Source organism: Phascolarctos cinereus, unplaced genomic scaffold (genome assembly GCF_003287225.1).
Source record: "Phascolarctos cinereus isolate Bilbo 61053 unplaced genomic scaffold, phaCin_HiC Scaffold_2;HRSCAF=192, whole genome shotgun sequence".
Classification (NCBI taxonomy): Eukaryota; Metazoa; Chordata; class Mammalia; order Diprotodontia; family Phascolarctidae; genus Phascolarctos; species Phascolarctos cinereus.
In genome coordinates, this window is record NW_027555625.1 from 189,763,328 (window position 1) to 189,788,563 (window position 25,236).

Sequence of the window (25,236 nt, forward strand, 5' to 3'; positions counted from 1 at the left end):
TAGTAGTAATACTAGTTGACTCTAAGTTTTATATGAATTCGAACTGTAAAAATGCAGCCAAAAAAAAAAAAGAGATGAGATCCTAAACTTCATTAACAGAAGGTTAATTTCCAAAATGAAGGATGTGGAGACATAAAGTATCCAGAACGAGACATGTGGAGAGGTAATAGCACCACTGTTCTGTGCCATGGTCAGAATATATGCAGATAATTGTGTTCAGTGCTGAGTACTACATTTGAGGAAAGGATAAGATTAAGAAGGATAGCAAACATTCAGAGTAGTGTGACCAGGATGGTGAAAGAACTTGAAAATGTGCCATATAAGGATCAGTTGGAAGAACTGGGGATATTGAGCCTAAAGGGAGACTGAATCTTTGTCTCCCTAAACTTGTTCTGCTTGGCTCCAGAGGGCAGAACTACATGCAAGGGCAGAAGTCTTGTTTAGTAATTTTTTCTGTCACGTCTGACTCTCATAACCTCTTTTGAGGTTTTCTTGGCAAAGATATGGGAATGGTTTGAAATTTCCTTCTCCAGTTCATTTTACAGATGAGGAAACTAAGGCAAACAGAGTAAGTGACTTGCCCAGGGTAACACAGCTAGTGTCTGAGGCCATATTTGAACTCACTAAAATGAGTCTTCCCAATTCCAAGCCCTGTGCTCTATCCTCTGTACCATCTACCTGCCCCAAGGGTAGAGAGATTCCAGGAAAGCAAATTTCAGCTCAACTTGAGAACTATCCAAGTGTGTTGAGTAAAGTTTCTTTTTTATTTTGCAGTGTATTTTATTTTGTTAAACATTTCCCAATTATATTTTTTTATCTTTTTTATCAATTTATTTTTAGTTTTCAACATTCACTTCCATAAGCTTTCGAGTTTTAAAGTTTCTGCCCTTCCCTCCCCCTCCTCCTCCCCAATACGGCATGCAATATGATATAGGTTCTACATATACATTCCTATTAAACATATTTTCATATTAGTCATGTTGTAAAGAAGAATTAGAACCAATAGGAGGAATCGCAAGAAAGAAGAAACAAAACAAAACAGAAGAGTCTCAAAAAAAAGAGCTAATAGTATGCTTCAATCTGCATTCAAACTCCATAGTTCTTCCTCTGCATGTGGATAATATTTTACATCATGAGACATGTCTAACAGAAACAAATTCTCACATTGACCATATAAAAATATGTCTCCCTTTGCATTTTAAATTCATCATTTCTCAGGCAGGAGGTAGGTAGCCTGCTTCATCATCATGTGATGTCTTAGATTCTTGCATTCCTGAGAAGAGCTAAGTATATCAAAGTTAGTCATCATATAACATGGCTATTACTGTGTACAACGTTCTTGTGTTCTGCTCACTTCACTCAGCATCAGTTCATATGAGACTTTCCAGGTTTTTCTGAAGTCTTCTTGCTCATTATTTCTTATAGCACAATAATTTTCCATTATGTTCATATTTCACAATTTGTTCAGCCTTTCCCCAATTGATGGGCATCCTCTTGATTTCCAATTCTTGGCCACCACAAAAAGAGCTGCTATAAATATTTTTGTACATGTGGGTCCCTTTCCCATCTTTATAATCTCTTTGGGATATAGCCCTAGAAGTGCTATTGCTGGGTCAAAAGGTACGCACATTTTTATAGCCCTTTGGGCATAGTTCCAAATTGCTTTCCAAAATGTTTGGATCAATTCACAACTTTAGCAACAATGTATTAATGTTCCAATTTTCCCACATCCTCTCCAACATTTATCATTTTACTGTTTTGTCATGTTGGCCAATCTGATAGGTGTGATGTGGTACCCAAAAGCTGTTTTGATTTGCATTTCTGTAATCAATAGTGATTTAGAGCATTTTTTCATATGACTATAGATGGCTTTAATTTCTTCATCTGAAAACTGCCTGTTCATATCCTTTGACCATTTATTAATTGGGGAATGACTTATATTCTTATAAATTTGACTTGGTTCTCTATGTATTTTAGAAATGAGGCCCTTATCAGAGACACTGGTTGTAAAAATTCTTCCCCAGTTTTGTGCTTCCCTCCTAATCTTGGTTGCACTAGCTTTGTGTGTGCAAAAACTTTTCAATTTAATATAATCAAAATTATCCATTTTGTATTTCATAATGTTCTCTGTCTCTTGTTTGGTCATAAATTCTTCTGTTCTCCATAAATCTGGCAGGTAAACTCTTCCTTGTTCTCACACTTTACTTATAGTATCAGCCTTTACATCTAAATCGTATACCCATTTCGACTTTATTTTGGTATAGGATATAAGATTTTAGTCTATTCTTAGTTTCTGCCATATTCTTTTCTAGTTTTCCCAGCAGTTTTTGTCAAATAGTGAGTTCTTATCCCAGAAGCTGGGGTCTTTGGGTTTACCTAAGTAGTGTTTCTAGAAGTAAGTTTGCCATTAGTAGAGGCCTAGCAAAAAGTAAAAAAAAAAAACCACCTACTTGGGGGGCTTAGGGGCAGGAGTCTCTGAGTAAGTACATATTAGTTTAACTGGCCTCTGATGTTCCCTAACTAGTCCAACAAGTTCTGGGATTTGATGCAACTGTATAATGAAGATTTTATGCATTATCTAAAATTTCTTTCATCATGCTATAAATAGAATACTACTATACTGAACAGCTACATGGTGAGCATTTCTCTGCAAAGAACTAAGGGGTCTAGGAGTATCAATTTATAGAGCTAGAAGGGACTTTGGAGGGCATCTATTGTAAGTGTCTCATTTTACAGACCATCCTAATACCTGAATAATTCTGCATAATTAATAATAGTCCTGAAATCATTTTGTGCTCCTAAGAAACTCCCCTGACATCTCTCTCCATCGGAATCACAGAATGCTAGACCTGGGAGGGAATTTGCAGGTTACTTGATAGATGAGAAAATTGGGACCATGAGGGAAGAGGTGACCTGCCCAAGATCATACAGGGAGCTAGATGCTGAGTAACCCAAGTCTCCAGAATTCTCAAGAACATTTTCTGAATTCAATGCCACCAATAACTTTTCAACACTAGAACTAAAATATTGAAAAAGGGGTGGAGGGGAGGCAGCTAGGTGGCATAGTGGATAGAGCACCGGAGGACCTGAGTTCAAATTCAGCCTCAGACATATAACACTCACTAGCTGTGTGACTGTGGGCAAGTCACTTAACCCCAATTGCCCTCACCAAAAACAAAACAAAAAAAAGAACTAAAATATGCTGTTCTTCACATATTAATCTAGCTAAAAGAAATGACACAAAGTTAGAAAATCTTGCCTCCAGCCTCCCAATTCTTTTCCTTATTGCCTTTTTTTTAGCATGTACTTTGTCTCTCCTACCTCCCCCCAAGTGAACAATTAAAAAGAGGAAAGGAAAATTCTCATAAGAAACATGCATAGTCTAACAAAAACAAATTCTCACATTGGCCATATAAAAATATATCTCCCTTTGCATTTTAAATTCATCACTTCTCAGGCAGGAGGGAGGTAGCCTGCCTCCTCATCAACCCCTCAGAATTGTGGTATGTCATTGCACTGACCAGAGTTTTAAACTCACTTCTACTAATAATGTTATTGTATAAAGTGTTCTCCTCATCTGCTCACTTGATTCTACATCTGTTCAAAGAAATTTTCCCAGCTTCCTCTGAAACTGATCATTTTAGTCATTTCTTATAATACTCCATTACCTTCATATACCATAATTTGTTTACACATTTCCCAACAGATGGTCTCCTAAATTTCCAGTTTTTTCCTACTATCAAATGAGCTACTCTAAATATTTTGTGCCTATTGGTCCTTTTTTCTCTTTCTCTGATTTCTTTGGGGGCAGTAAGTTTGTCCTTTTTGTATGAAACCTCTTCCCCCTTTCAGGAACCTCATACAATCCTTAAGAAAGTATCTGATGTCGCCATTTACCCCCCCCACACACACACACACACACACGAGTGTGCACTTTTAAAAATTAAATTCCATTAGGAAACTTCCTTTACTAATGGAAAATAGCACATGTTCTGCATTTTATAGTCTTGAGAGTTGCCTAAAGCACAGAGATTAAGTGACTTGCTCAGGGTCACAAAGTCAATATGTGTCAGAGGTAAGACTTGATAACAAAGTCTTCTACCCTTCCACCACTACACTATGCTGTCTCTAAGATAGAGAGATCAATATACACCTCTGATACCATCTTGGCTTTGTAATCCTAAGCAAGTCACTCTAAGTCACTGTAAGAACCCTAAAACAAGTGTTCTCAACTTTTGGTCTATGTACTTCTTTTAAGTAAAATGTTTGGATAACTATATTTCAATATAATTAGTTTCCTTTGTATTCTACTGTTGCTAATAGGTATGGGCGTATTCATTGCTTTGCATATTGCAGACCCTTGCTAAGTATCTTTTGATTATGTTGAATTTTAACACATACTGTGTTTGGTCCAGTAATGCTACTGTGATACAGATAATATCCCTAACTAGTTAGCCAAGTCATTTGTCTTCAGGTCAATCCCATCTCTCCTAATAGGAAAATGAACTAAAGTCTAAATCCTACTGATGGTAAGACAGTAGCATTACCTTTAGATCTGAATCAAAAACCATCTCCAAATGCCTTGGAAATATTGTTTGCCATCATTGGAATCCTTCCAGCAGATACTGAATAACCACTTGTTGGGGCTATGTTAGAGAAAATTATTAACCAGATTTAGGTTGGATTACATGTCCTCTAAGATCTCTTCAAATGCTAAGATACCATGTGGATATAATAACTAGCCATGTGCGTTTGGGCAAGAAAGTTTACCTGTCATGCCCTTAGCTTCCTCCTCCATAGAATGAGAAAACTGATAAGAATATTATTACCTCAGAAGAAATAACAAAAAAAGAGGAATTCAGAGAAAAAATATTAAAGAACTGATGCAGTAAAGTAGCATGTACATAATGAAAATAATAACAAGAAAAATAATTAGTATCTCTATACTGCTTTAAGGTTTGCAGCTTGCTTTACATATACTATCTCATTTGTGCCTCGTAACAACCGTAAGAGGTAGGTGCTATTATTATTGGCATTTCTGAGATGAAGGAAAACTGAGACTAAGAGAGATTAAGTTTAGTTCACTTCAATATTTATTAACCATCTACTATGTGCCTGGCACAATGCTAAAGGCTAGGAATAAAAATAAGAAAAAGACAGCCCCTACCCTTAAAGAGCTTACAATCTAATGGGGTATAACACACAAAGTGAAGGGAGGCAGAAATGATGTTCCACAGAGTCAAAAATCAGGCAGAGACTGCTGATAGAAAATGAGGAGTTACTTGAAAAATTAGGATCCTACTCCTCTAAAAGGAAGGTTTTCAGAGGAGTTTAGTGCTCCACCCCCCAGCCCTCCAAGCAGAGGGGACAGCATGGGGATGAGGTTTCAGGTGATCAGTTTATCCTGGATGAGGCATAATCTGGAGCTAAAAACAACCGGACCTTGCTGATGGAAGCTGGAGTGTTACTTTACTTGCCCAGGGTCAGACAGCAATTAAAGCGTTTGAGTCAGGATTCAAATATGGGTCTTCCTGGCTATAAGACCAGCAACCTATCCATTGCACCATTTAGTTAGCTGTCGAAAACAGCACTTTTCCAACTTTTAGTTCTCAAGACCCATTTTACACTCTTAAAAGTTATTGAAAACTCTACAAAGAGCTTTTTTTGTGTGGGTTATAGCTATCAATATTTATTGCATTAAAAATTAAAATGTCTTAGTATTGTTTTGAAAATAGTTTTAACATCAAGGACCCCCTGAAAAGGTCTCAGGCACCCACAAGTGTCTTTAGACCATACTTGGAGAACTGCTGGACTACAATAACATCAACAAAACACAACGTTAAAAGGTAAGTTATGTCTAGTTAATTCTTCCTCCCTGAGTCCTGGGACTGTTCTCCAAATCTGGGGGACGACATTTGCTGGGAAGATGATGGAAACTTTTTCTTCTCTTCAATAAAAGCCCCACTTCCTGAAATGAGAATTTGCCCAGGTGTCTATACATCACTGTAGCCACTGGCAAACCACTAGCAGAAGGAAGAGAGGAGACAGTGTCATCAAGACTAAAAACAGTTTTTTTTCAATAGTCTTTCAAAAGAAGAAATGAATTAGAACAGGAAATCCCCCCAGGCAGTCTTTAGCTATTATTCCCGTTTGCTTGCTAGAATTTCACTGAGGGAAAACTCGGTGACCTGTGAGTTTAACTAGGTGATTTCACTCTTCTCTCAGGAGCTCAGGCAACATCAAGAAGTTTTGTCTTTTGTGATTGGCCGACACTCTCAGTGAAAACTCGAGTGTTTTGGAACGAGCACCTTAGCTGAGGTCTTTCCTTTTGATGGAGACGAAGGCATCCACACCATGCACCATCTAGTCTGTGCAACCAGTAGCAGGAAAACCAACTTGTGGCCAATTAGGGGCTTATTAAGAGCTTACTATGTTCCAGGCACTGTGCCATGCACTGAGGACACAAAGAAAGGCCAATATATTGTGCGTGCTCTAGAGGAGATCTCAGTCTAATTGTGGAGGGAACATGCCAAATAACTACGGACACTTAAGTAATGGAGTAGCACTGAATATCAAGCATATCATCCCCTCCGCTTTTGGCAAACACATGACCATTTGATTAAACCCTATCCAGTATGTCCTAAAAATCAAAGGCTTCTTTCTTTTTTGACTTAGTTAACAACCAGAATAGTCATGTAGGGTGAGTGACAGAAAAGAAATGGATGTTGAGTGCTAAATCATACCCAGGGAATGTTAAAAACAAAAACAAATTTAGAAGGAATCCAGTTTATTAAATAGAGTCTCTAGGGAAGATTTCTAGAAAACCATGGATAAAAGTTGGGCAATATAGGAAGGCTATAAGCAGGTTGCATGGAAGGATGGCCCACATTAATAAGATCATAAATCCATGAGGTATAAGTAACCTGGATAGATGGTATGGTTAGTCACTTATGTTTCAATTAGGAAGCTCCTTAGTGAAGGACAGAATTGTAATTATGTCAGCATAGCCTAAGCTCCCATAAAAACTCCAAGACTTTTTCTGAGACCATCCTTCATCTGGAAGGCAAGGTGGTGTAGTATATAGTGGGTACAGCATTTCTCTACAAATCAGATCAGGGTTTTGTGGCCAATAAGTCTTAGATTTATGACATGATCTTGCACAAATTGCTTAAAATCGCTTCTTACACAGCTCTTAGGACTGAACCACCTCCTTCCTCAGCCTTGTCCACCTATGGATGACTTATCCCACCCTTATTATTGCTTCCCAGTTCCTCCTTATGGTTTGTCTTTCCCTATTAGTATGTAAGCTCCTTGCAAGTAAGTACCATCTTGTTTTCTTGTAGTTGTACCCTCAGTGCTTAGCAGAGGGCCAAGCACATAGTAAATGCTTAACAAATGTTTTATCTAACATCTGTCTATTTATCTATCGAATCTATGTGTGCCTCAGTTTCCTCATCTGTGAAATTAAGATAATACACTCCTTTATACATAGATATGAAAGACTGATAATGCCAGAAGTCTTCCCTCTTTCTGAGGAATTTGTATTTCAAAAAGGGAAGAAGACAAAGGAATAAAGTTTATGTGGCACATCTTCGAACATCAATTGAAACAGGTTAGAGAGGTACAAAAAAACCCAACAGCAACCAAAGTATAAAACCTCTTTACTAACTATGAGGCTCTCTACTACCTAAAATTATATTTTATTTACTGATTGGGTTGCCTTTTATACATTTTAGTCTAGTATAAAATCCTGATCCCTAAAGGAAGAAAACATTTTGTTTTTACTTCACACTCCCAGCACAGTGCCTGCCACATAGTGGGAACTGAATTACCCAGATATCCTGAAATCATACTACGTAGGCAGTCACTCATACTCCCTACTCACAGGAACAACTCTGGAGATAATGCTTTGAAATAAATAAAACTCTACAAAAGCAAGGCATTATTTTGTTAACACCAGTAACTAAGCAAAGGTATTCGGACCTCTTTTAAATATATTTCTCTGTAAAGCATAATTGCTTTCATTATTAGAATCTACTCCCTTCCCAATTCCAAAGCTTTTAATACAAATATATGCCAACTCCTAGAAAACAGATTCTGCCAATTATACATCTTGAGGAGGAGCAGGGGAAGAGCACAGAGCTAGAAAAGGTAGGATTCCACACCATGCTGTCTCCTCCTCACCTGGAAAGCTACCCACAGTGTGCAAAATGGCAAGCATTCAGCTACATAGTCAATGATCCACCAGCTCCATTTCTCTATTACTAGAATCAGCTAAACCTGCAAATAGATTTTTCAGTTTCAAAAGTGGGAGATCCATTACCAAGGAAAAATGATTACCAAAAGTAGACAAATCAGTCATCAAGAATCATGGCCCCTTGAAAGAGAAGGCAGCTTAGAGATCTCAGTGAAATTCCTTTTGTTTTGCAGGAAGAGAAATAGAGGTCCAGAGAAATGAAGTGCATTTTACAAGATTGCCTAGCTAGTAATTGGAACAAATGAGTCTAGAACTCAGGTCTCTGGATTCTTAGCTCAGGGCTTTTCCCACTCTTCCAAGGTATCTTTTATTAAACATTTATAGCATATCAAGTAGGTACCAGACTACAGAAAAATACAAGAAGTATAAAAGAAGACCCCTGGCTACAGAGAGAGACTATATATATATATATATATATATATATATATATATATATATATATATATATAAAGAAAGAACACAGATGTTAAAGTCAGAGGATTATGATGCTTATCACCTATGTCACCTTGAGCAAGTCACTTCTAGGCCTCAGTTCCTTACAAAAACAAAGGAGTTATAAATATTCCAGTTACTGGGGTAAAATCCCGCTATTCAACAAAAACTGCTGGAAAACTGGAAAGGAATCTGGCAGGAATTAGAGTTAGACTAACATCTCATATAATATGCCAAGATTGTACATTTTTGATCATTCCATGAACTCAACACAAAGTGATTTGCAGGAGAGATACAGAGACAGAGAGACAGACAGACAAACAAACAGACAGACACAGAGACAGAGAGAGAGAAATTAGCAACCTGAAGTAAATTTTAAAATCTTTTCTACTAGACACTCTAAGCACTTCTGGGAAAATATGAGAGATCATCCCCTGGGGAGAGGAAGCTGTCTTCTGATGGCACCCTGTGAATCCCATTTGGATTCCTTTGTCACTGTACACATTTTTGCTTTCCTATTCCTACCTTCATTTTTTAACAACTTACTGATCAGTGAGGATATTTACAGCAAAGATTACCCTCAATACCCCTATACTAGGGGTGGGGAACCTGTGGCCACAAGGCCACATGGCCTCTAGGTCCTCAAGTGCAGCCCTTTGACTGAATCCAAACTTCACAGAACCAATCCTTTTAATTAAGGGAATTTGTTCTGTGAAGTTTGGATTCAGTCAAAGGACCACCCTTGAGAACCTAAAGGGCCACATGTGGCATTAAGGCCACCGGTTCCCCACTCCGGCCCTATACCTTATTTGTATTTATATGACATAGGGGATATTACACTAATCAACCTTGTCTCAATGTTTTTGAAATATCCTGGGTCAGAAAGTAGAGGAGGTTCCATATGTGTGTATATATGTATGTGTGTGTACATATGCATGTATATATACATGTATGTATATATGTATATATGTTTTGCTTATCAATTTAGGTAGCAAAGAAAATGAAGGGAAAGGTTAAAGATTTTCTCTTTTTCTTTCCTGTTTTCCTGAAAACAAAAGCCTTCAGAATAATTATTAAACATTCTTTTGGGGCACTTGAATGCCAAAACATTTGTAGTACTATTCAGGCCCTCATCATCTCTCACCTGGACAATTGCAATAATCTCCCTAATTGGTGTCCCTGCCCCAATGTCCCCCCTCTTCAAGTCATTCTTTGCATAGTTTCTGAATGACTAAAGCAAAAGGTCTGGCCATGCCACTTCCTTCCTCAAAAAGCTTCAGTGGGTTTCTTTTGCTCTTTTTTTTGTTTGTTTTGTTTTGGTGAAACAATCAAGCTTAAGTGACTTGCTTAGGGTCACAGAGCTAGTAAGTGTTAGAGGCCAGATTTGAACTCAGCCTTCCTGACTCCAGGCCAGGTATTCTATCCACCACGTACCCTAGCTGCCTTTATATAGATAGACTCGTGTGTGTGTGTGTGTGTGTGTGTGTGTGTGTGTGTGTGTGTGTGTGTGTGTAACATGGTATGTTATTTATCTAGGTAGCTGTTATTCTTCCCCAATAGGAGAGCTTCTTGAAGGCAGAGACTGATTCCTTTGTGTTGTTATATATTCAAATATGTAACACCTAGGTGCCTTGTCCATAGAGGGCACTGATTGTTATTTGTCCTTTTTTTCTCAAAAAGGACCAATGACATCAGGAGGATGGTATCTTGCAAGTGATTCGGAATTAAGTGAGCAGGGCAAAGTCCCAACTTCATTCTCTCCTCTAGAGTCATTGAAGCCCAGTGAGAAGACATAGGTCAAGACAACTGGCGTTGGCGCTGGATGCAGGGGGAGGCCAAGGCCTTTTGAAGCTGAGGTCTTTCCAGGGTCTCAGTTTGTCTGAGGCAATGTCCATTCAATAATTAAAAGCTAGATAAGAATTGAGACAAAAAGGGCCTAGTTTGCCTTAATGAAAGAATCGATCTGGAAGGGAAAGACCCTCAGTTTCTGGCCAGAACAGAAATAATCGCTGTTTATACTCACTCTGAGCCATCAAAACCCAAACAACCAGTAAACACTAAATGAATGTGTGCTGGGTTAAATTAAATTGAGTATGTTAAGGAGAAATACTACAATTTTTTCACACAATTTCGATGGGATGTTCACAGAGTAGAGGCATTGGGGGATGAGGGTGGGGCTGGCCAGAAATGACAATTAAGCTTTTCAATATGGGTTCCCATAAGTGAAGACCAAGTTTAGTCTTCAAAAAGTGCTAGGTTCAGTGAATTCTCTTTATTTCCATGGATTTCATTTGGTTACCTTTCTTTTGTTTTTGTTTTATCCTTCACAGGATCGTACATGTAGAGATCTAAGCATGGCTACTAATCAGTTTCTGGGGGGAACAGCAAGGGATGTACTTACGACACACTTTTAAATTCAGTCTACATTCTTCCCATTTTCTCCATCACTTTACTATGAATACACAATCAACAAAATAACCAACCAAGCCCTGATTTTTTGTGTTTGCTTGATAATCAATTCAGCCTCTCTATCACACCCCTGGTTATAAGGAACTTTAGAAATGATCTTGTCCAACCCCCTTATTTTATAGATGAAGAAAAAGTAGGTACAAGAGGTAAAGTGCCTATCAATGACTTTATCAAACTCCTTGGCTAATTTATTGACCCAGCCACACTATGTTGCAGTTGCCCCGTATGAAGATCAGACTCACAGCCTTCTGGCTATGGGACTGATGTGTTATCTTCTGTTCTGACCATGCTCCTCTTGATGGTGGCTTGGGAGGCTCATTAGTACACAAAGGCATTTGATCACAAACAAAGTATATTTGGGAACACCCTAAATATTGCCATTTGTTTGCTCCTCACCAAGGCTTTGTCCTAAGGCACAGATGAGAGTGGCAGCTGATGTACATTCCCTGAAACTAGGGTATGAAATATGCAGCCCACCAACAGGCTGTGTATTAGGATGAGCTCCAATGTTTGGAATTTCCAAATGATTCTTCCATATTTTCCAACTCAGCTCCCTACATTTGTTCACCTTAAGGAGTGGTAGGTTTCTCCCATTCTGGGAAGTCTTCAAGCAGAGGCTGGGCAACCACTTGTTGTTATAGTGGGCATTTCTTCTGTGCAAAAGTTGGACTAGATGACCACTAAAATCCCTTCTAACTCTCCAAAATTCTGTGATTTTTTAACTCTCCCTCTTTTCTGGGCTCCCTTTAATTTGCTATGATGCCTTATATGTTTGTGTGACAGACTTTTATTTATTCAGTTTTAGAAAAATAACTGGTTTCCCCCAAACAGTTCAGGGTGTGTATTTTTTAACACAGTAATTTTGTGGAACTACCTTTCAGTGAATTCCCATGTATTATCTTTCTCTTTTCAGAGGGATCTCATTTTAAGGATGTGGTCTTTAACAAAATATACAATTTGAAATGACAGAATTATATCTGTCATTGAGGGGTGGAGACAGATGTAAAATCACATTTGGGACTCGAGTTTCTTCTTCCTTTCCTTCCCAAAATCTAATGCTATTTTGGAGATGTTTTTATTATAGTGAAAAAATATATATATATCAATTCAGGACTGTCATTTTAAATGTCACTGGAATACATAAAAAAGTATTCAAACATGAGCACATGATCTAGAACTGGAAAAGATCTAAGGAGTCATCTAGTCCAGTCCCCTCATTTTACAGACAAGGAAACTGAGGCACCGAGGCTAAGTGACTTGTCCAAGATGAGACACATAATAAATATCAGAAAGGGGATTTGAACCTAGATTCTCTGGCTACAGAAAAAAAAAATGACTATTTTTCACTGTCTCTCTCTGCTTGCAGTAAGTCTGGTCTTTTCCAGTGGCTCTTGACCATCATCAATGATGTCACAGTCACTTCTATGTACCCTAAGAATTTAAGGCAGCTTCATGTGTGATCAACGATTATGCCCTCAGGAAGGATTATAATTTTTTTAATGTTTCTTTAGTAATACTTTTTTAGCTCTGACAATGAATAAGCCTCTGACTACAGAAGGCAAAGTTGTTTTCTCCTGTTATACTTCCTTCCGCTGGTGATTCTGTTGTTTGAACAAAGAAAGGCTGAGGCACACTGTAAAAACAGATGGAAGCAATGTTATTTTTTTTTAACAAACTTACATGCACAGAAATGAAAACAGTAAATCCTTATTTTGGAGATTTTGAATTTATCAGCTTAGAACCCAAAAATTTCTGAACAGATTAAAAAAAACCCAACCTCATCCTGTGCCATTAAATTGGAATTATTCAAAGGAAATGCCACTACTATTCTGAGAGACATCAGGACATAGATAAAATTAGTCCTGGAGTCAGAAAACCCTGAGGTCAAATCTCACCTGTGGCACTTCATGGTTGTAGGAAAATAAGCAATTCATTTAACTTTCCTAGCTTCTGTTTCCTCATCTGAAGAGACAGAGACAGAGACAGAAAGAGAATAATTCCCATAGTGGAGATAGGGTTGTAAGGATCAAATTAGATAATGAGTGTATCATTTTAAAGCTAAATAAATGGCCAGGTATAGTGGCATATCCCTCTAATCCCTGAGGCTAACACTGGTGGATCACTTGAGCTCAGGATTTCTGAGCTGCAATGAGCTGAACCTATGGATAGTCTGCACTAATTCCAGCACCAGTACGGTGAGCCCCTGGGAGTGGAGTGCCACCAACTTGACTAAGACAAACTGGCCTAGGTCAGAAGGAGAAAAAGTCAAGGGTCCCATGCTTGGATTTTTTGGAGGGGTTGGGGAGGAGAGGGAGTCCTCCTAGAGGCAACTCAGTGGTACAATAACAGGATGCTGTCCGGGGTCAAGAAGAACTGAGTTCAAATCCAGCCTCAGACACTTCCTAACTGTATTATCTTGGGCAAGTCTCTTAACATTTGTCTGCCTCAGGTTCCTCAACTGTAAAATAATAGCTCCTGCTTCAGAGAGTTGTTGACAGGATCGAATGAGATACTCTCTGTAAAACACTAAGCACAGTACCTGGCACATGGTAGGCACTTAAGAAAAGCTTATTCCCTTTTGATTAGAGAAGTGCAAATTAAAACAACTCTGGAGTACTACCTCACACCTATCAGTTTGGCTAATATGACAGAAAAGGAAAATGATACATGCTAGAGAAGATGTGGGAAAATTGGGACACTAATGCACAGTTGACAGAGTTGTGAGCTGATCCAACCATTCTGGAGAGCAATCAGGAACTATGTCCAAGGGGCAGCCAAACTTTGAATACCCTTTGATCCAGCTATTCCACTACTAGGTCTGTGTCCCAGAGATATAAAAAAGGGAAAAGGATCTATGTGTGCAAAAAAAATATTTATAGCAGCCCTTTTTGGAGTGGCAAAATATTGGAAATTGAGGGGATGCCCATCAATTAGGGAATGGCTGAACAAGCTGTGGTATATGAATATAATGGAATATTATTGGGCAATAAGAAACGATGAACAGGCAAATTTCAGAAAACCCTGGAAATATTTGTACAAACTGATGCAAAGTGAAATGAGAAGAACCAAGAACACATTGTACACAGTATCAGCAACATTATATGATGATCAACTATGAACAACTCAGCTCTTCTCTGCAACACAGTGATTCAAGACAAGCAGAAAGGACTCATGAAGGAAAATGCTATCTGATGGACTCTGCGGATTGAAGCATATTTTTTCACTTTATTTTTTCTCATGTTTTTTTTTCTTTTGATTTGTTTATTCTTTCACAACTGTAATGAAAATGGAAATATTTTTACATTGTAGCACATGTATAAATTATATCACACTGCCTACCATTTTCAGAAGAAGGGATGGAGGGAGAAAATTTGTAACTCAAAATCTTGTAAAAATGAATGCTAAAATTTTTCTCGACATGTAACTGGGGGGAAAACAAAATACTATTTTAAAAAAAACATGAAACCTCATACCCAACTCCATCATTTTCACTGGCTATGCACCATGATGCCTGGAGTCTTCTCCCTCCTCATCTTTGCCTCCTAGCTTCCATGGCTACCTTCAAGTCTTAGAGGCCTACCTTCTGCAACAAGTGTTTCCTATTACTCTTAATGCTAGTCAAGTCCATCTGTTAAATTATCTCCAACTTATCCTGACTAAATCTTGTTTGTACAAAGTTGTATATTGTCTCCCACATTAGTAAACTTCTTGAGAGCAGAAACTGCCTTTTGCCTTTCTTTGCATCCCCAGCACTTAGCACAGTGCCTACACAGTATAAATGGCAGCTGATTAATACCATTGTATTCTAAAACGTAGAAACAGAAGTTTCATAGAATGTTAGAGCTAGAAGGCGCCTTAGAAATCATCTAGGCCAAACCACTCATTTTAAGTATAGCCCCAGTCCCAAAGCCCACAAATGAGAGAGAGAGAGAGAGAGAGAGAGAGAGAGAGAGAGAGAGAGAGAGAGAGAGAGAGAGAGAGAGAGAGAGAATACTAGATCTCACGCAAGGGAAAATTCCCTGAAGTCTGTAGCTTAACTATATAGGGATAGGGACATGAAAATGACTGCCAAAGCCTGACATATTTTCCCTGAATCTCTTCCTTCAGCAACCTGAATTGAGGTTGGCCTCTTCCATCTTCTGTCTTGAAGCCAAGTGCCCAAAATCCAAAGAGACTCAGTGACTGGAAGAAAGCTTGAAAAAGACTAGAAGAAAAATGGGGAGCTCCCCTCTCTTTTGTTGTCACCAACTCTACCCTTTCCCTCATGCAGACATAAGGCACTGATCTCCATCAATAAGGAGAGAGTCACATACCAATGGGCTTCGGGGCTAAGGTTACATTCAGATGAAGAAAAAGTCAAAGAAGTAAAATGCTTACACAACTATTAAGCACCAGACCTGGATTAGAACCCAGGTATTCTGCCTCCCAATGCAGGGCTCTTTCCACTATATCCTGCTATTTCCTGAACTGCATGAACATCAGTTACTGTGAAAAAAATGTATTCTTGAAAAGTTGCATATAATTAAAATATTTCTAAATCAAAATCATTTCAGAGCTTACCATATAAAGGAACCATATGGTGAATCAATTTTAAAAATATTAAACACCTGTTACATGCAAGGGTCCTATGCTCAGTATTAGGGATACAAGGAAAATAAAATGTCAGTTCCTTTCTTAAGGAGCTACATTCTAAAGAAGTAGGGTTAACATAATAGAACCATTCAGGTTACTATAATATCCAGTCAGGGTTAAAGTGGTGGATGAGAGATCATAACAAAGGGCTTTAAGAATATGTGAGAAGGAGGGACAGCTAGATGGCCCCTTGGACGTTACACTAGCCCTGAATTCAGAAAGACCTGAGTTCAAATCTGACCTTAGACACTTGACACTTCCTAGCTGTGTGACCCTGGTCACTTTATCCCATTGTCTCACAAAGAAAGAATATGTGAGAAGGAAGAGAACACTTTTTGGTATGGAAATTCTTTCATTAAATGAAGACAAGCTTCTGATTTATCTGTATTAGAAAACCGTATTGTTAGTCAACAAGCATTTATTAATGACTACATGTCAAGCACATTATGCTAAGCACTGGGGATACAAAGAAAGGCAAAAATCTAATCCCTCAACTCAAGGAGTTCACATTCTAATGCAGAAGACACGTGCAAATATGTGTGTGTGTGTGTGTGTGTGTGTGTGTGTGTGTGTGTGTACATATAAGGTATATATGGTGTAAATTGGTAGAAATCTCTCAGAGGGAAGGTCCAAACCATGCGAGTAGGGTATTAGTAGGGAAGGGGGACGGGGAAAGATCTCCAGAATGAAGTGGAACATGAGCTAAATCTTGAAAGAAACCAGAAGGCTGAGATGAGGAGGTATATTCCAGGCATGGGGGATAGCTAATGAAAAAAAATACAGTCAGTGTTCAAGAAATAACAAAGGGTCAGTGTAGTCTTTTTTTTTGTTTTGTTTTGTTTTTTATAGTTCATGGAGTGGGGTAAACCAGAACAGATGAGAAGGGTCTATGTGGTGAAGGGTTTTAAATACCAAAGAGCTTTTTATATTTGATCCTGAAGGTAATGGGGAAGTATTAGTGTTTATTAAGTAGAGGGAGACATAGTTAAACCTGTCCTTTAGGAAAATCACTTTGGCCACTGAATGTACGATGGATTGGAGTGCAAAGAGGTTTAAAGCAGGAAGACCAACCAGAAGGCTACTGACACAGTCTAGGCATGAAGTGATAAAGAAGGGCCTATACCATAGTGGTGGTTATGTGAGTAGAAAGGTATGATGTATAAGGGAAATATCATGAAAATATAAAAACAATATGACTTGATAGCAGATTGGATACACGGGATGAGTTAGAGGAGTGAAGATTGACAAGGCATTTCAGGTCTGAGTGACTAAGAGGATGGTAGTGCCCCGAATGGTAACAGTAAAGTTGGGAAGAGGAAAGCGTTTGGAGGAAAGGATAATGAGTTCTGTATTGGACATACTGAGTTTGAGATGCCTATGGGACATCCGTTTCAAGATTTCTAAAAGGCAATTGGTAATGTAGGACTGCAATGTAGAAGATAGATTTGAACTGGATATATATGTGTGTGTGTGTGTGTGTGTGTGTGTGTGTGTGTGTGTTTGTGTATAGGTATAGGTATATGCATATACCTATACATATACTCCCATGTAATAGGCTTGCATAAAATGAAGTACATCTGTGGTGAAACCTTTAAGAAGAAATTCTTCCCAGAATAAAAAGACCTAACCAATACGTGCATATCACACCCAGTTATTCAAGATGACTGAGGATAACATTTAGAATTATGTAAATTTCTTATAAGGAAAGTATCTTATACCAGAGGAAGATGAGGTAATGATAGGAAAGTTACTAAACGAAAAACCTGCCACAATATATGGGATAAACCTCTGAAGTGTCCCCCCACCCCACCCCCCACCCCATCCCCTGATCTCTCATAACACTTTATGCACTGTTTGGAAAATGGGGTGAAACAAAAAAAGGTCACTAGGTCTTGCCTTTGGGTCCGACTCTTAATAATTATGTAGCCCTGGACCACTTGTGTGACCTCTTGGAATTCATTTCCTCTTCTATAAAATGGTAGTAATCCTTAAACTATTTATCCAATAAAGCTGTTTGAAGAAAGTACACATAAACATTAAAGCACGCTAGCAATATGTATAGAGCTATGTTGCCTCTCTTATACTACTTACCCCAAGCTGTCCTACAGTTTGGCGGCTACAAAGCTGCCCAAATTAAATACCACAAAACCAATAGTTAGTAATGACCTTCCCCTCCCTTGGAATGCACATAACATTGCGTTCTGCCACTCCAATGCATTATCATGAAATATCGTGTATGTCAGGTCCCTTTACTAAACTGTAACCTCCATGAAGCATGGATAATGTCTTATGTAAACTCTGTATCTCCCCCTGCACCCAGGACAGTGTTCTATACACAAGAGAGAATGCTTGTTGAATGAATGGAGTTTATACTTCTCTGTGTAATGTCTTATCTGACTCACTAGACTGTAAACTTGAGGGCAGGGGGCTGTGTCTTCTTTCAATTTCCAAAAGCATATGGTAAATACTCAGTGTATGTTTATCAAATGAATGACCAAAAAGAGCACCCCGAGCTTGGAGTGAAATGTCCTTGGTTTAAGTCACAGAATAGCTACTTCCCATTTCTGTGTCTTTGGACAAATCATTTCCTTTCTCTAGATTTATTTCCTCATCTTTAAAATTAGGAGTTGGACTAAATCTCTAAAATTCCTTTCCGGCTCTGACATGTTATGTTTCTGAATGGACCATTACCATTACGAGAAGCCAAACAAACCAAAGAGGCTAAAAATAAGCACTACCCGTGACTAGACCTCTCCTCCATAAATCTTTACTCCCCGCTGCTCTAATGAGTAACAGGGATAACGTTCTACACTATGCTCAGTGAAGGTCAAGGATGCTGAAAGCATGTGGTCCTTAATCTTGCGAGGTGAAAATAAAGTTGAAAGAAGTTTTAAAAAGTGACAGGCAAGTTTCAATTTAACTAAATTTTTGCTGCTTCTGTGGTTAAAAAATAAAACTTACATAGACTAAGTCAATTTTAGCTACTTTTTATACTTCAACAGACTTGGGATCAGAGAATTATGGGTATGCCTTTCACTAGTAACCATTTACTGGTTACAACTATCCTACACTTTCTAACCTTGGTGATATTTGTCCCTGTATTTCCATTTAATCTTCCATTAATTCATAGATAATACATCTAATGTGCTATAAAACTTCCTTTAATGTTCACATTTCAGGTAACTTTGCAACATTCAGGCAATGCATATGTTATGATTTGGGCTTGTCACATTATTGACCCACTTCTTTCCAATAACACTCTTGATTATGTCTTTGAGACCAATTTTTCTTCCGTATCATTGTTGCTATTATGCTATGGCCTTCATACATTCATCACATATTTTTCCTTCATTCTTTGGGGAATCTGCCATTTGGGTTTTCAGATCATGGCATTCCATAATTCATGGCTATATAGATAGCAACAACAGAATGTTAATATGGCATTGTAAATAGACAGATATAGATATCAATGTATATATATATATATATATACACACATGTCAATATACACATATAGATGTGTGTATACATATATATACATGATCATTCTTATTTCAACTATAATATTGAATTCCTTATTGTTCTGTGAGAGTTAATTAGACAAATCTGTCACTAATTTTACTCAGGACTAATCTGTAAAAGTAATTTTCAAGATCTGATTTAAAGTGGGTCTCATTTATAAAGCAGAGACTATTCTATCTTGAAATCAAGTCTTGTAGTGCATTAAAAACACATTGTTCTTTAGGTTATCTATATGTTGCGACATACAGAGACAGTGGATTTAAAAGGTATGGCTATTAATGATAAGTCATAAGGCTGGTCCTGCCCTAAAACTGTGTTATAGGAAAGGAATTTTGTCATTTAAATTAAAACAATTCTGACGTTTCACCTCCCAGCCAGGAAAATGGCAAAAATTATAAAAAATGGAACTAGTCTATATTAGAGGAATGGTGAGGAGACAGGTACACTAATAAATAAATTGTTGGTGGGGCTGTGAACCTCCATTCAACTATTCTAGAAAACAATTTGGAATTATAGGAGAAAAAATTCTAACTGTTTATGTCCTTTGATTTATTAATTAATTCGTGGGCATATTCTCCAAAGAGATTAAAAAAAACAGAAAGAAAACTCCCACAAATTCCTAAATATTAATATTTCTGCTTTTCAGGGTAATAAAAAAAATGGAAACAATGTCAGTGCCATTAACTGGGAAATAAAAAGTTGAACAAGTTATGGTATATGAATGTAATGGAGTGTTATTACAAATAAGCAATTTAGGGAAGTATAGGAAGACCTATGAGAACTGATGCAAAATGAAGTAAACATAAGTACAATCAAAACAACAATATGGACAATGACTATAATAATGTAAACAAAAGTGAGAGCAGGAGGCAGCTGAACTAAGACTGATAGTAATAACCAGCCTTAACCCCAGAGAAGAGATGACAAAGTATACTTATTTTGGAAGAGGTAAGGGACTACAGGAATAGAATGGTGCACATCCTGTCAGACTTGATAACTTTGTTGGTTGGTTTTGTTTCAATATTTTTATTATGATGGACAGTTATAGTGGAAGGGAGGAGAATATCAGGAAATGACTAAAGGGTAAAAAATTAATGGCATCAATAGCAATTTCAAAAAAGAAGCCAGCACAGATGTGCATATTACTTTTAAACAGGGCTTTTCTGGATGTGCTCAGTTCACCTAATATACAGACATCCTGAGGGGCCTTTGGAGCATGGCCAGATTGCCTCTGAATCTCCTGCCATGTGAGTGGGTATAGCCTCCTTTGACTGCCTGCATCTTTAAAACTGGTGACAGTAAAACTATAGTTCTCTTTTGGGCTCTCTTTCTGCCGCTTCCTTTCTGGCTTTCGGGTTGATGATCACAATTCACCCACAGCATGAGCCCTATGAACTGAACTGGAGAGAAGGGAAGGACTTCCTTTCTCTGCACCCTCTTTTATTCCAGCTCCAAGAAATGGGCTTGGGAGTATTTGTTTCTGTCCTGTGTTGGTTTTTTCCTCATTTTTAAGTGCCAATAATGATCTCCACTGGACCTGGAAGTTTGAGACATGGTGACTTTGGAGCTAGGATTCCAGATGAGATGGTGCAGCCAGCCTGCCTGCCCCACAGGGGAAGCTTTGCCCAGAGAAACCGAGATGTCTGAGACTGAAATCCATGGTGGGCTTTGGACTTGGAACTAGGATTATGTTCAACAGGAACTGAGCTAAGCTAAGAACCTGAACTGCTTCCCCTCCCCAGAGAATAAGGTGGTGCAAAGGACATTTTGCAGAGAACTGGAGGGAAGGGGTGAATTATGCCTCTCACATTTGAGGGGAATAAGTATGTGATTTACTTTTTAAAGGAAAAATACCACTGTAAAAGCTAATCGGTTAAATGGTTAAAAAAGAACTGGGTACAGAGGTTCCTCCTATACTTAGGAGTACATCAGGCCTAAGGGATAGGCCATTTGCAGAGAGCCTAGACACCACCCTCTCAATCTTCTTAAGGGTACTGAAGAACTCTGAGGGAGGAGTGAACTGTAATATACCCTCAAGTGATAGGGGCCAGAGTGGTCTGTATTACATACTTACTAGTAACAACACAGGTCCCTGTTAAGCAAAACTGTGCCATAGAAAAGTTTGTCCTCACTGTTGCTTGTCTCCTCTCCCTGAAATCTGATTGAAGTATGTCACTGTTCCCCTTGCTCCCATCACAAAAACCTTTAAAGTCTTTCCCCAAGTCTTACAAAGAAGAATCCTAAATCAGTTATTTACATTTCATTCTACAATGAGAGAAAATTTGGTCTAGAGTTAAAGGAATCCCTAAGAACAGGCAGCAGGTGGGGGAAATTTGTGTGTTTGGTTTGTGTGGTAGGGAGGGGAATGGGGCAGACACACCCTACACCATTAAATATCTCACCTGTCTCTTCAGGTCATTCTGCAGTCAGCAAGCGTATACATTTTATCTTTTCAGTGAAACATTTTGCTATTAGCATCCCCAAATAGTAGAACTGGGAAGACTTTGGAAATCAAATCTTTCATCAATGCACCCTATTAGTTCTCAATGTGTGGTCAAGGGACCCCAGGGTGCCTCCAAGACCCTTTCAGGGATGTTCTTGAGGTGAAAACTGTTGTCATAATACTACTAAGATGTTTTCATTTTAAACATAGTAAATATCAGTAGATATAACATCTCTGCAAATCGCCATATCTCACCACCAGACCAACTGTTATGAACATGGAGAACAAAATATGACTTTCTATTATAGGACTGAATGAAAGAGAAATCAAGTCTCCACTTGAAAATGTGGCCCATTTATTTGAAACTGGGAAGCATCATTACACAGTGCAAACATTTCTTTGGTAAATGTATTGGTTACATTGAACATAACAAGGGCATTCTGCTCTTGATAACAGAAACGTAAATAAATATGTACAGTTTGCAACATATTAAAGCAATATTCTGACAGTGGCTACTGAGAAAAGTTCATCCAGGCACTAACCACTGTCCTTAAAAAAATTTAAACTGGTGATCCAGCAGACATTTCGATGGAAATTACAGAATGTTATTGCAAGGCACAGCTCGGCTCTTCCATTAATTTTCAGTTCATTGACAACGTACTCATTTTGACAGATGCCTCAGTCAGGCACTCCAGCATGTTTTTGGTTTTTTTTAACCCCCTTTTATATTGTCTAAGTCACACACCACAAAATACCTCCCTAACAAGAAGCTATTAAGACATGGCAATACTTCCACAAGATTGGAAAAACCATTGCTATAGTTTCTATACCTGAGCATTTTAAAACTACCCTAAAATTCTGACGATAAGTTAAGAAAAACATTTAACTTTTCCTGGTTGACAGAACCTCCTCTACTGTTTAATGATATCTTTCCCATTTCAAATACCTTCACCAAAGAATTTGAAACAAGTCTTATGTCCCATGAAATTCAGAAAGACTTGATGAAGCCATTTAATTGTATTCAAATGGAAGATGAAGTCAACCCAAACTCGGTGCATGAAATCAATTTGAAGCCTCTTAAAACTAGACTATCAAATGCAGCCCATCACAAATGTGCCACAGCACAGCATGCATAGTAGCCATGTTCTGCTAGCAAAGGACACTATGTGCCAAGGCTGTACCCTGACTCTCATTTGAATGATGAAGATTATGTCATGTATTTATAAAAGGCATATCATCCCAAGACTTAGTCACAGTCAATGTACCATGCATGAGAAAGCCTTCTCTCATAATCCTGGGAAGAATCATACCATTTACTTTGGCCTACCCTGCAAAATGATGATCTTATGTGCTTTCACAGAAAACAACTGTGCAGTTTTCACACCTATTTCCATTAATTCATGTTCAGAGAACACTGGGGTTGAACTGGGGCAGGGCAGGAAGAGAGGGATGAGTGACACAAATAAAGCCCAAGTTTAAAACAAACAAAAAAAAGCTCATGTGAGGTACAAGAGTTGCCTTTCATTGAAATGTATGATGGCAAAAGATTCAGAACAGCAATACTAAAAGAGGAAGGACTCTTGCATAATGGAGCCAGTTTAACTGCCCCTCTTATACTTATCTGTGGACAGTGGTCTATAAAATGTAAAAAAAGTTTAAAAAAAAAACAACCCACACAAATGAGGTATAGGGATTGACCACACATGCACAGCATACCTGGAAGCTAATAAATTCTCAACATTCAAATATCTAATCAGAAAAGCTAGAAACAAAATGTCAGGGCTATTACTGCCCTTTTACCCCCAATAAGTGGCACTACAACTAACAGCAGTGGCGGTCTACTGGAACTTTTTGGCAGTACACTCAATAATTAATAGGTATCTCACTGAATGGTATGAAATACGATTTTCACATTGTCTTAAAAAAAAACATTTTGTGGTTTTGCCAGTCAGAAATTCAAACCAGCTGATTTCTAAATAGGAGTTCATATATTCATTACAATCATGCTTAGGAAGAGACAAAAAAGGAAAAGTGGTAGGAATTTACACACGTTTCGAGGAAAAGTAGTGTTTGATTTATGATTAAATGCCAATGGCCTATGAAATATCACTTACATGGCTAACAAAAACTGCGGGAACACCAGTCTCTTTGGGGTTCATTTGGGGGGGAAAAGAATTTTTAAAAAGGCCATGTTCCACTGTTAATACACTCATAAACAATGCTTCTCAACTTGCCAAGCATGTATTTCTTGTGTAAATGTTGTCTGAAACTTCATACCCATTTCATTGGGCTTCTTTCCACATCCTTCTTTGTTATTCACCCCTATCTGGTCCTCATAAACTCTTGCTTTCTCTGGGCTGTTCTGCATTAAGACTGAGAACTCAGCTGGCCACAAGCTCAGAGGTACCACTGGACTGAGTTTAAATTAAAACAACATCACAGTAAATCATTAGGGGGACCTCGTTTGCCTGACTGTGCAATTTCATAGTAGCACCAATTTTTAATTTAATACAAAAGAAAAACCTGAGAAGCCTAAGAGAGGTTACATAACCATTCACCTACTTCCCTTTCCATACATTTATATCGGGGAGGGGGTGGGGGGTTGCCTGTCACCTGGGAAACTAGTTAAAGAATGCACACAGCATTCAATTCTTTAACAGCATCAGTTTGATGTTGTGAAATGTCTCCATTCTGGATGTATTGTTAAAGCCTGCAGTTACCTGTGCTGGCCACCTGATCTCAAGGTGGCTTAGCAGAGAATCCCATTCCCACCCACCCACCCCCAAAATGTATACAGGCAGCTATGGCTTCTTTTGCTTGCTAACAGTGTTTTTTAAGCAGACTGGACAACATTCTCCTTTGATCTTCACTGGGGCTTGACAATCTGTCGGCTGACAAGATTCTACAAAACAAGTGATCTGGCCATCCTGTGGGAGAAAGATTTCATTACTTTTTATCTATAACACTGACTCTAAAAATACCCCCCTCCCTGTACCTCACTGTGCATGCAGATACTTTTGGTATTTATCCAGTTCATCTTTTGTACTTCTTCATATACTTAAGCAAATTATATATCTTTTGTGATTTTTCACTTAAAGAAGGTCTTGCTACTCAGGTTTAGGTTGGATTAGAACAGTAGTGTCAAATTAAGATAGAAATGGCCACTAATCTGTACATGAAGATCTATGTAGATGGCATATTGATATAGTTTTCAAATATAATGCTATCTATGTTTTATTGTATTTTTCTTTATATTGTTCAATTTTGTTGATTGTTGAGTTGTTTCAATCACGTCTGAGTCTCCATGACCCCATTTGGGGATTTCATGGCAAACATAATGGAGTGGTTTGCCAGTTCCTTCTCTATCTCATTTTACAGATGAGGAAACTGAGGCAAACAGGGTTAAGTTACTTCTCCAGAGTCACATAGCTAGTAAGTCTCTAAGGCCGGATTTGAAATCAAGTCCTCCTGAATCCAGGCT

The 25,236-nt window shown here is 38.2% G+C and overlaps 1 protein-coding gene across 1 annotated transcript in view; it reads right to left on the reverse strand.

Moving 5' to 3' along the window:
• Window positions 1-22,088: 22,088 nt before the first annotated feature.
• PXDN (peroxidasin) overlaps window positions 22,089-25,236 on the reverse strand; it is a 144,083-nt gene continuing 140,935 nt past the window's right edge. Inside the window, 1 exon segment of the mRNA XM_020965833.2 lies at window positions 22,089-24,682. Within this exon segment, the coding sequence (XP_020821492.1) occupies window positions 24,557-24,682 (126 nt within the window). The 3' untranslated portion in view covers window positions 22,089-24,556.